The sequence below is a fragment of the Diabrotica virgifera genome, chromosome 7 (assembly GCF_917563875.1).
Source record: "Diabrotica virgifera virgifera chromosome 7, PGI_DIABVI_V3a".
NCBI lineage: Eukaryota > Metazoa > Arthropoda > Insecta > Coleoptera > Chrysomelidae > Diabrotica > Diabrotica virgifera.
The window spans coordinates 112,393,258-112,406,266 of NC_065449.1; the positions used below are offsets into that span (position 1 = coordinate 112,393,258).

Sequence of the window (13,009 nt, forward strand, 5' to 3'; positions counted from 1 at the left end):
TCGGTAACTTACTTATGATTACTCATTAGAGCAATTTAGGTATTACGGATACTAACCTATACATTTGTTATGGAATATTTAAATTTAATTTTGAGTTTGTTATTTGAATATTTGGTGATTACTTCACGTAACAACAAAAAATACTAACAACTGTGAATTTTAAAAATAGTTGATTAGCAATTTGGGAGTAATATTCTCTTTGTATATACTAAAGGTCCTAAATGATGACTTGTGACATTAAGTCGTTATCTGTGTTATATTTGTTTAACAATGGAATCTTTTTCTTCTTCTTCAGCCTGTGTTCGTCCACTGCTGGACATATACCTCTTACATTTGCGTCCATCGATTTCTACTCTTGGCAATTCTCATCCACTGCTTGCCCGCGACTTGTTTAATATCATCTGCCCACCTCTTCTGCGGTCTGCCTACTCCTCGCCTGTTCTCTATTGGTCTCCAGTTTGTTAATCTCGGTATCCATTTTTCGGTATTATCTCGGGCAACATGTCCGACCCATTGCCACTTGAGCCTTGCTATACGTTCTGCGACATCAGTAATCTTTGTTCTTTCACGAATGTCGATATTTCGAATTCTGTCTCTCAAACTAATCCCTAGCATGGCCCTCTCCATCGCTCTTTGGGTTGTACTGAGCTGCTCTAACGTTTTTTTTTGTAAAGGCCATGGTCTCCAGTCCATATGTAGTTACAGGAAGATACATTTGTCATAAATTCTACGTTTTAGACACATTGGTATAATATATTTATTCTTCAAGATAAAGCTTAAGACAAAGTTATCCAAGACAATTGTATGCGTCTTTTTATTTCGACTATTTGGTTTTCTTTGCCGATTTTAATGGTATGTTCAAGATACTTATATAAATATAGTGGTCTCCATTTTCAAGACTGACGTTGTCAATAACAAGATTAGTTTGTAAATTACCTAGGTACATATTATTTTTGTTTTCTGAAGATTTATTTTGAAACCTATTTTATTTGACTGCTGGTTTAATTCCTTCATCATTTGCTCCAGTTCATTTATATCTGTACTGAATAATACTATGTCGTCCGCAAACCTCAAATGACTCAAACGGCATTATCAAACGGCATACAATCATAAGATTCGATTATATATTTTCCCTAAAATGGCCTTTTTTCCGGTAATCTACACAGACTATTAATAAAAACATAAAATTCAAAATATTTCGCTTAACAAATGTTGAGGTTCACCTATAAAATAAACTTCTACAACTTTTTAGCGCCTAATGAGTTCTAGCGGCCGCTGGAAATAATTATAAAGATTTTATTGTGTGCAGATTTTGTTTTAAAGCTCTAATTGAAATAATATTTTAATAACATAATTTTATTGAATATACATAATAGTAAAATAATCCGTTCTACCTAATCTACCAATAATTAATGTTATTGTCATAAGATTGATAAGATTTAAATAGCTTTAGATTTAAGTCTTTAGATTAATTAATATCCATTGTTTCGCATGTTTTTGACAAAAAATAATATATATTTCAGTGGTCGTTTGCCAAAAGCTGATATGTCCATTTTGCTACTTTTCAGGAGAGCAAATTCAAATTTCCATGACGTCCATAAAATCAGTTTTAGAAATGTATTTGATTTATAAAAGAAAAAAGAAAATTAAACTCAAAACCAAATATGATATATTTCTAAACCTGTAATTTTATAAACGTCAAGGAAATTTGAATTTCCTCTTCTGAAAAGTAGCAAAAATGGACATTTCAGGATTTGGCAAACGACCTGATTTATAAAGCAGTATTTAAAAAAAATACAAATTCATACTGTAATGATAGCATGGCGCAATTATACGCCAACTCTCTGCTTCCCTCTCTCCGTCTGAGCTCCCACCATAGGCCCACCACTTCCATCGATGTGCACTGGAGATGGACCACCGGCATCGATATAGAACTCTTTTAAAGATCATTAAGATGCTTAAACTATAATATCTTGGACATAATATACACTCACGGACAAAAATATTGTAAAATAACGTGTGAAATAAAAGTGTTTGTGCTGCCCCCAGTGTCATAGGAATAGGATTTCATTTCCGAATGTGATGTGATGTTTTGAAGTATCATATAAATGGTACAATCGGATTTAAATTTGATATGGGTTATAAGGTGGCTAATATAATTTTTAAATTGAATCTCATCAAGGTAAGTATTCACTATTCTACCGAGAGGAAGACTTGCGTCATGGTGCATTAACACGAATTTGTTATCCAGCAAACACTAATTTGCTGGCAAATGGCAAAACATGATCTTCCAAAATGTTTTTAATGCACAAATCAGCTATCATTCACCCAATCACCTCCACAAGTTCGGTATCTCCTTTCCAAGAAATAACATTCCATATAGCACTATGCCGCTACCACCAAAATTAACACTCTCTATGAGGTTACATCTGGCATAGCGTTTATCATATGGAAGCAAGATTTACAAAACTTTGTCTATAGAAGAGTTGGCGAACAGTATGTCAGTTGTAACCTCATACAGAGCGTTAGTTTTGGTGGTGGCGGCATAGTGCTACGGAGCGGTATTGATTTGAAAGGACATACCGAACACGTGGAGGGGGTTAGGCGAATGCCAACTAACATGTACATTGAAAACATTTAAAAAGATCATGTTTTGCCATTTGAAAGCCATGTTGGAGATGACATATTGGTGTTAATACACGTCTTCATGTCGCTAGCATAGTGAAGGCTTACCTTTATGAGATTCAATTTCAAAATTATACTGACCAACATAAAGCCCAGATCATATTTAAATCCGATTATAGCATTTATATGATACTTTAAAACATCTCATTCGGAAAAGAAATCAAATATTATTTCTATGATACAGGGTGCTAAGGATAACAGCACAAAAAATTTCATTTCACATGCATATGCAATATTTTTCTCCGTGAGTATATGTATATAATCAGAAGACCAAGATATGAGCTCCTTTGTCTAATTCCCAACGGTAAAATTGAAAGAAAAAAATGGCTAGGACTAAAGAAACTCTTCTCTTGCTTGTTTTCTAGGAACATGGGTCCCTAAGAAGTAGAAGGCTCTGTGTATAAAAAAAATACGTGAATAATATCAAACTTGTACAAAGAAGTATATAGCAAACGTTATAATTACAGAAAACTATTTTCCATATATGTTGCTGAGACATATTAACAACTATATTTTAAAAGAAACAATAACTTACTGAGCAAAAGTTTTACAAGCTCATTTGAGTATTAGGTATACATTATTAAGCGTGCCGAAACACGTACGAAATTGGCAGTTAAAACTTTAAAACAAAATCTTTCTTTAAAATTTGTGGAAAAATTTAGCAGTTTTATTAACAAACATACCATGCTTTAGATTTACATACAAGAAACTATGTCAAATTATTATTCAGAATAATAATAATTTCAAAATTTTAACAAAAAAATATCTTATTTATCAAACTTAATCGTAAATTATTTATCAAACGCAAGAATATAGGAACCTGAACTTTATACGTTTATTTATTGACGTCCCACGAGGAAAATTTTAGTGTTTTTGACAACGTTTAAACAAATATTAACGTTAATGTACGTCAAATTTTAAAACATGGTACATGTATGTATAGTATATTCATAATCGATAACATTTTTAATGTACATTCTAAAAAATAAAAAAATTTAAAAATGATTTAACAGTAACACAACAATAGCCAAAAAATCACTGAACCCATGAACCGGGTACCCACAGTGGTTCAGTTTCTAGCCGATTGGCAGCACTGACGAGCTGACTGAAGGCAATGGCTAGATCGGCATTAACAATGGTCTCGTCGAAAAAATGATCGTACAAAAATTCGATTCTTGTAGCTGATCTTATGATGTCGTTGAATTCATCCTCCTAAAATGAATTTTTTCGTATTAGTAGTATTTATTGTATTGTATTAGCAAATAATCAGTGTACGGATGACAGTAAAGGAAGAAAAAGATCAGTTCGAAAAAATTCTACAAGAAACACTAGAAAACGTAAAATGTAAAAAGAAATTGTGTTGATGGAAGACCTTAATACAAGAACTATAAGGAAGGTTAGTAACAAAATAGTAGGCCCACGTGGAGACAATGTCATGTATCAGAATGGACCGAGAATGATTAACTTAGGGGACCAGTATTCGTGTAGAATATACAGTATGGTGCAAATGAAAGAAATAAATTCGTAATTCGTAAACCGGCAACTTTAAGGAAAAATCTCGAAACGGGTTGATTTTTATTTTTAATTTATTATATTTTGGCATACATATTATATGAGTGACGTCATCCATCTGGGCGTGATGACGTCATCGATGATTTTTTTAATGAGAATAGGGGTCGTGTGCTAGCTCATTAAAAAGGTTATTGAATTATCAATTCAGTAATATAAACACCAACATAATTATTTATACAGGGTGTCCAAAACAATTTTTTTAATTAAATTAATTGGCAAAAAAATAAGAATGTATGTAATTTATTTAATTCATAATACATTTTACTGTTGTCACAAAACAGAAAAAAAGTGTAGCTCACAAACAAGCATTGCTTTTCGCCTAAATTTAATGTTAAAGTCAGCTCCCGCCGGCCACCTGCCTCTTGGAAGTTTGAACATTTAATTTAAGCGAAAAGCAAGTCACAGCAGTAAAATGTATCTTGAATTAAATAAATTACATTACATTCTTCTTTTTCTTGTCAATTAATTTAATAAAAAAAAAATTTGGCCACCCTGTATAAATAATTATATTAATGTTTATATTACTAAATAGAGAATTGAATAACCTTTCAAATGAGCTAACAAACGACCCCTATTATCTGTCCCTTTAAAAAAATCATGGATGACGTCATCACGCCCAGATGGATGACGTCGACTAGTATCATATATGTTTATTCCCAAAAATCACAATTTAAAAAAAAATCAACCTTTTTCGGATTTTTTTTAAAGTAGCCAGCCGACGAAAAAACCAATTTATTCCTTTCATTTGCACCACACTGCATAATGTTTTCTTTAGATATAAAGAGATACGAAATATATAAATATACATATACAAAACAAGTTCTTAATCAAAAATCAATAATGGTCTCCGTAATTGCTAGACAAGGGTCAATAATTAAGACCGAAAAACGAGAATAATATACATAGGTAGAGTAGTTGCCTGTGAATCAGAATAAAGAAATTCGGAAAGGTAAAAGGAATTCATGGAGAGAGTTTTGCGATGAGATTACAGATATCCCGGCCTGTTCTCGAATCCATAAGGTCCTGGCAAAGGATGGTGCTACAACTAAAGAAGTAGGTTTCCTAAAGAAAGGCTAATGGCAAATTTACGGACACCAAAGAAGAAAGTCTTATAGAACTGATAAACACGCACTTTCCGGGCTCAACATTTCTGAATGATGCAGATAGGCGAACCAACATAGACCAAAGGCTGATTAGGCCGAGATCTATAGATTGGGAAATAGCCACAGCAATCACAAGACCGATCAGAATTAGATGGGCTATAAATAAATTTCGGCCATATAAGTCTCCCGGGACAGATGGCATATATCCGATACTGTTGCATATGGGATTGGAGGTATTGATACCACACCTATGCAAGCTCCTCAAAGCCTGTTTAGCATGGGGAGTCATACCGGAAATATGGCAAAAGGTTAAAGTTATATACTTGCCTAAGGTAGGTAAAGTATCAGACTTAACACCAAAGTCATATAGACCAATAAGCATATCCTCTTTTCTATTAAAAACACTATTTATTTATTTTTATTTAGCGTATGGCTTAAGTATATCACAGAATATAGTTAGATTTATGCATTATACAATGCATCACAAACAGATGTCCAATTTTTTTATATATTCGATTGACCCTTCGGTTGCCATTACAAAGTCTATAGGGTCGCCTGTGTATGCTCTGCGTGGGCAGTCCTGAACAATGTGACTGATCGTCTGTCTTGCAGCGCCGCAGTCACAAGAAGGCGAGGGGAGTTTACCCCATCTGTGGAGGGAGTCGGCGCATCTTCCACAGTTTGTTCGAATTCGATTAAGGGCTGCCCAAATCTTACGGGGACGTTCAAATTCGCCAGGTTTCCCTATGATGTCCGGTAGACTATGGTAATGCGGATCTGTCCTACTTTCCCAATCTTCTCTCCATCGGGTATTTAAGTCAAAGTTGGATTGCTGCAGCGCTTGAGCAGATTGTAGAGGGGGTAACCTGGATCGGAGACGGTTTCCAAGAATATCGGGGATGTCGTTGTGGACTAGAAGCTGGCGACTGTCCATTATTTTGTTACATTCTTTAACCAATGCATGTTCGCGGCGTAGGTTGGGTGGTGCTATATTACTAAGGGTAGGTAGCCACATTGTAGGGGTGGGCTTAATTGTGCCTGTTATCATACGCATAGTACGGTTTAGTTGGGTGTCGACCAGGTGGGTATGCCTGCTATTTAGCCACACTGGAGCACAGTATTCTGCCACCGGATATATCAGGCCAAGAGCAGAGGATCTTAATGTTGATGCTGTGGACCCCCATGTAGTGCCGCAGAGTTTCTGTATTATATTGTTGCGTGTTTTCAATTTTGCTGCTGTTTTCGTCAGGTGTTCTCTGAATGTGAGCGTTCTGTCTAGAGTAACCCCAAGGTATTTCGGGTATTTATTGTGTTTTAACAGCTTGTTATTAAAATACACTCGCAATTCTCTGTTTGCCAACTTGTTGTTTAGATGAAAAGCTGATACTTCAGTTTTTGTAGTACTTGGCTGTAGTCTCCATTTCTTAAGGTATTCGCTGAGGATGGATAAGTCATTCGTGAGAGTGATTTCTGTAGTTTCTAAAGATTGGTGGCTTGTTGCAAGGGTCCAGTCGTCAGCATATCCAAACTTCCGAGATTCGGTTTCAGGCATGTCAGCAATATAGAGGCTGAAAAGTAAAGGGGCAAGGACAGAACCCTGTGGAAGACCATTGTTAAGTTTCATCTGTCTACTCGTCTCCTTTCCCATTATAACCTGGAAGGCTCTGTTGGTCAGCATGTTGTCAATGAGGTTAATTATCTTTCTGCAGGGGATAATGCGGGCCAGTTTATATATTAATCCCTGTCTCCAAACAGTATCATATGCTGCTGTTAGATCTATAAATACTGTTGCTGTCTTTTGTTTCTTTTGAAAACTAGCTTCTATAAAAGTTGTTAATGACAGCACTTGGTCCGTACAGCTTCGATGAGGGCGGAAGCCAGCTTGTTCAATGGGGACATTTTCTAGTATCCTGTGACTAATTCTGTTGAGGAGAAGCTTTTCTAATAGTTTATATACCATGCTGAGTAGAGCTATGGGGCGGTAGTTTTCTGGCTTATCGTTTGATTTGCCCGGTTTCGGAATTGCAATTATCTTTGTTCGCTTAAGTGAGAAAGGAATGTTACCTGACTGAAGTATATCATTAAAGAACATTGCAAGCCACTGTTTCGTGTATGCACCACTGTGTATCAAGAACTCTGGATGGATACCATCAAACCCAGGTGCTTTACCTGATTTCATTTCTTTCAGCGCATGTGTGATTTCAGAAATAAGTATTCTTGCTGAATATTCGAAGTTCGTTCTGTTCATTTGTTTTAATGCCCTTAAGTCTCTTTTCACGTTGGTAGTATGTGTTCGATCTCGTGGAGCTCTGGATAGAGATACTATATGGGAGGCAACCTTGTTAGGAGACATTTTAGACTCTCTGGATTCCAGCTGGTTAGCTCCTCCAATTTTCCGCAACAAGGACCATGCCTGCCGGCTTGATTTTTTGAAGTCAAGGTTTTCGACAGTCTTTATCCATTTTTGGCGTCTAGCTGTATCGATGTTGTGTAAAAGCTCATCGGCTATTTCTCGGTCACCACTTTCGAGAAACTTCGTGTATAAGTCTTCACATGTTTCAGTCCATCCAGGCACATATTCTTTGCGATACCCCCTAGGGATGGTTTTCTTGGCAGTGCTTATTACTGCGCCCACAAACCTCTCATAATGTTTGCTGGTTGGAGGGACCCAGCTCAAGGTCCGGTCTAGTTGTTCAGAGAATTTCTTCCAGTTTGCTTTTCTAAGATTAAAAACACTAGAAACACTAGAACACATTTTCTATTAAAAACACTAGAAAGGCTTCTGTATAGACACATCAGGGACGAAGTGCTAAAAGATAATCCTCTAAGCAATCGTCAATACGCATACCAACCTGGTAAATCTACGGACTCTGCCTTGGATGATCTAAATAGGCTTATCTCAAAGTCAATGGAGGACAAAGAGATAGCAATGGCCGCTTTTTTAGATATTGAAGGGGCATTTAATAATGTTACTACCAGCTCTTTGATAGGGGCTATGAGTAGACGAGGCGCACCTGCGGTAATTTGCAGATGGATAAGGGCATCCCTGGAGAATAGGATAGTAATATCCACTCTGGGTAAAGCAACCATCAAAGCAAGAGTAGGTGGAGGCTGTCCACAGGGAGGAGTTCTTTCACCTCTACTTTGGGCAACCTTGGTAGATGATCTTCTCAAAAATCTGTCCACAGAAGACTTTTACTGTCTAGGATACGCGGACGATATAGCAATCGTTGTCAGGGGAAGGTCTGCCCAGGTGGTGTCTGGAAGAATGCAAGCAGCCCTAAATATAGTTGACGACTGGTGTAAACAAGAGAGACTGATAGTCAATGCTCAGAAAACACAAATCGTCAACTTCACCAAAAAGACAGCACTACAAGGCCTAAAACCACCGGTGCTGGGAGGAAAAGAGATTTCATTTGCCAAAGAAACAAAATACCTTGGGGTTTATTTTGATCATAGGCTTACATGGAATACTCACATCATAAAAACCGCACAAAAAGCTACTATGTCCTTGGGCAGATGTAGAAGAATGTGTGGTAAGAATTGGGGGCTTAACCCCAAAATGACTCTATGGTTATACACAAGGGTTATTGGGCCCATGATAACCTACGGCTCGGTGACTTGGTGGACAAAGATGCAGCAAGTGGGAGCAATAAGGCTGCTAGGTAATACACAAAGGCTAGCATGCCTATGTATTACGGGGGCCATAAAAACCACTCCTACAGCAGCGCTGGAAGTCCTACTGAATCTACCACCACTTCATATCTTTGTGCAGGGCGAAGCCAGATCAGTGATGCACAGATTAATTCATGGTCAGCCACATATAAGCCAGGTGCATGGTGCTGACAATAGAAAGCTAATCGAGGAGTTAAAAGCCGATATTGTGATGGGGCAGCCTATCGATGCAACAGCAACGAGATACAGCTTTGACAATAAGTTTAAAATTAATATACCAGGCAGGGAAAACTGGAAGGAAGGTGTACCCATACAGGCGGTTGCTACCTGGTACACTGATGGCTCAAAAACATCGGAAGGTGTGGGAGCTGGCATAGTAGGGACAAATCAAGGAATTCAGTTTCCGGTTAGTCTATCAAAGGATGTCACAGTTTTTCAGGTGGAAATAACGGCAATCCATCACTGCGTGGAAGAAATAGAAAGGCAGCAAAGAACGTTCCGTTCAGTTGCCATTTTCACAGATAGTCAGGCAGCGCTTAATGCACTCAATTATGTAGAGGTCAAATCTAAGCTAGTATGGGATTGTGTGAGTGCCCTAAATAAACTAGGATATCGTGGCAAGGTTACGGTGGCCTGGGTACCGGGGCACGAGGGTCATAAGGGCAATGAAAAAGCAGATGAAATGGCCAAACAAGGCTCATCAATGCCATTCGTTGGACCGGAACCCTTCTGCGGCGTTGCAAAGGCAGTTACAAGAACGGCTACAAGAAAGTGGGTAGCTCACAAATCTTTGGAATGGTGGAGGAATTCACCAGGTCAAAGACAGGCGAAACAGTTCATTACAGAACATTCGCCAAAATTTACGGCAGACCTAATAAGCAAAGACAGGAAAACAGTCAAAGCCATAGTAGGTCTGCTAACAGGGCACTGTAAGCTGAATAGGCACTTAAAGCTGATGGGATTGGCAGATGATGACCTGTGCAGATTCTGTCACCTCGAAGAAGAAACAGCAGAGCACATTTTATGTCATTGTGACAATCTGGCAAATGTGCGGTTATTTGCATTAGGAGAACAAAATCCAACGGCAAATAGCTACATGGAAGGTTCAGTCTCGAAGCTATTATTCTTTTTAAAAAGGGTCAGGCTAGAGAACGTTATCTAGGACTAGAGGGCCACAATAGATCTGAAAAGGTCGCAGTGGAATAGGCCAGAAAGCCACCTCTCTAAATCTAATCTAATCTAAACCGGCAACTTTAAGGAAAAATCTCGAAACGGGTTGATTTTTATTTTTAATTTATTATATTTTGGCATACATATTATATGAGTGACGTCATCCATCTGGGCGTGATGAAGTCATCGATGATTTTTTTAATGAGAATAGGGGTCGTGTGCTAGCTCATTAGGAAGGTTATTGAATTATCAATTCAGTAATATAAACACCAACATAATTATTTATACAGGGTGTCCAAAACAATTTTTTTAATTAAATTAATTGGCAAAAAAATAAGAATGTATGTAATTTATTTAATTCATAATACATTTTACTGTTGTCACAAAACAGAAAAAAGTGTAGTTCACAAACAAGCATTGCTTTTCGCCTAAATTTAATGTTCAAGTCAGCTCCCGCCGGCCACCTGCCTCTTGGAAGTTTGAACATTTAATTTAAGCGAAAAGCAAGTCACAGCAGTAAAATGTATCTTGAATTAAGTAAATTACATTACATTCTTCTTTTTCTTGTCAATTAATTTAATAAAAAAAAAATTTGGCCACCCTGTATAAATGATTATATTAATGTTTATATTACTAAATAGAGAATTGAATAACCTTTCAAATGAGCTAACAAACGACCCCTATTATCTATCCCTTTAAAAAATCATCGATGACGTCATCACGCCCAGATGGATGACGTCGACTAGTATCATATATGTTTATTCCCAAAAATCACAATTTAAAAATAAAAATCAACCTTTTTCGGAATTTTTTTAAAGTAGCCAGCTGACGAAAAAACCAATTTATTCCTTTCATTTGCACCACACTGCATAATGTTTTCTTTAGATATAAAGAGATACGAAATATATAAATATACATATACAAAACAAGTTCTTAATCAAAAATCAATAATGGTCTCCGTAATTGCTAGACAAGGGTCAATAATTAAGACCGAAAAACGAGAATAATATACATAGGTAGAGCAGTTGCCTGTGGATCAGATCAGACCACCATTTGGTGATATCAAAAATATACATAAATAACGATCTCAATAGTTTAATAAAAATAAAATGTAATGAAGGTGAACAAATGTTGTTCTGAAGCTATTTCCTTGTGGCATTTTTATAATCAACTATTTATAACTATCAGTAGTATTTTGTATTTTGACAACGAAACCCGATTTGGGCTTCGAAACGTTAATAAAATCATTTTTTTGGTAAAATTGTGGCTTATTTCCCATTAAAAATAGTTGATTGTGAACAAGTGTAATGAGGGTGAACATATAAAATCAAAAAGGTCCCTACGGATAAACTAAACAACGAGTCAATCTCTTTTCTTTATAATTAGGACTAACATCAAAAGAAAAGATACGCAGGAAATAGCAAATGAAGAACGATATAAAAGCCCAAATATAGCCAGCAGCAGCAGAAGCATTTAGAAGGGAAAATTACCGGTTACAAAAACAAAAAACCAAATTGTTGGACAGCAAAGAAAAACTAAATAAAAGAAAAGAAGAAAGTACAGAAATAAGTTGACCATAGGAGATCAAAAAGATAGAAGACAGAGAATACAGAAGGCAAACTTATGAAGCAAAAACAAAAGATTTAAAGAGCAGCAATTGGACAAACAAAATTGTAAAGATATAGATAGTTTAATGAGAAACTCCAAAGAAAGGGAGGCATGGGAAATATTGAGGAACTTCAGAAAGAATACCCATAAATGAGTAAAGATAGAACCAATACAAATGGACGAATCGGTAAAATATTACTTAGAGTTATTACATAAAAAATATACAAAATTTCTCCCCCAATTTACGAAATAAGTGACAGACAAACACAAGTTGTAAATATATCTGAAAACGAAGTAGGAAATGTGCTAAAACGGATAAAAAATAATAGACCAACTGGCGCTGGAGACATACCTCCAGAACTGTTAAAACACGCCACTGAGCCCTAAATACAAGAGTTAACAAATTTGAATAAATAGCCCGATCAGGAAACGCAAAATTTTACGAAAACCTTCAAAAAAATAAAGGAAGGATAAAAATTTGGGAATAGGTAGTTGAAATTGTCTATTATTAAATACAGGGTGAAAACTTTTTCTCGGGGGTGAAAAAATATACGTTCAAAATAAGTCCGGAGCTGGATAAAATGACTAATTCTAAGTAACTTTTGTTCTATAGAGTTTTTTTACTAATTCAATACTTTTCGAGTTATTTGCGAGTGAATGTGTTCATTTTTGACAAAAAAAAATAATTTTGGACGGTTTTTCGGAGATAACTCAAAAAGTAAGTATTTTAGCGAAAAAAATATTCTTAGTAAAAATATAGCTTATAAAAAATTGAAAAAAATGGTGTACAAAAAATGCAGACCCAGTAGAAGCAGAGTTGTAGCTAATGAAATGTAGGTTCTTCTTCGTCAAATTCCAAATCGATTACTTCAATGTGAAATAACCAAGAAACGGAGCACTTTTCGGGGAAAATTAATTACAACTTTTTGAAAGTGTTTAAAAAAAGGTTTATTTTTGTTTTTTAAAAAAACTTCTAACATTAAAAGTAAGTGAGTTACGCTCAAAATATTGTTGGTTCCTTTTATTTTTTGGTAAAAAAATGGCGAAAATCACCCGCTTTAATTAGCTTCTCAAATAAAGTTGATCGTTACCGCTTTACAAGTTACTTTACTTATGTATTGTTTATAGTATCTATAAGTTTCATTGGTTCAAAGTGCTCAGTTTTGAAAAAAATTGGGTTTAAAATAAAACATTTT

The 13,009-nt window shown here is 36.0% G+C and overlaps 1 protein-coding gene across 3 annotated transcripts in view; it reads right to left on the reverse strand.

The window, feature by feature from the left end:
- Nucleotides 1-3,348: 3,348 nt before the first annotated feature.
- LOC114324565 (MAGUK p55 subfamily member 7) overlaps nucleotides 3,349-13,009 on the reverse strand; it is a 109,402-nt gene continuing 99,741 nt past the window's right edge. For all 3 annotated transcript variants that reach the window (XM_028272429.2, XM_028272430.2, XM_050657179.1), the window contains one exon: nucleotides 3,349-3,897. In XM_028272429.2, coding sequence (XP_028128230.1) covers nucleotides 3,721-3,897 — 177 coding nt within the window. In that variant the 3' untranslated portion in view covers nucleotides 3,349-3,720. The remainder of the gene's footprint in view (nucleotides 3,898-13,009) is intronic.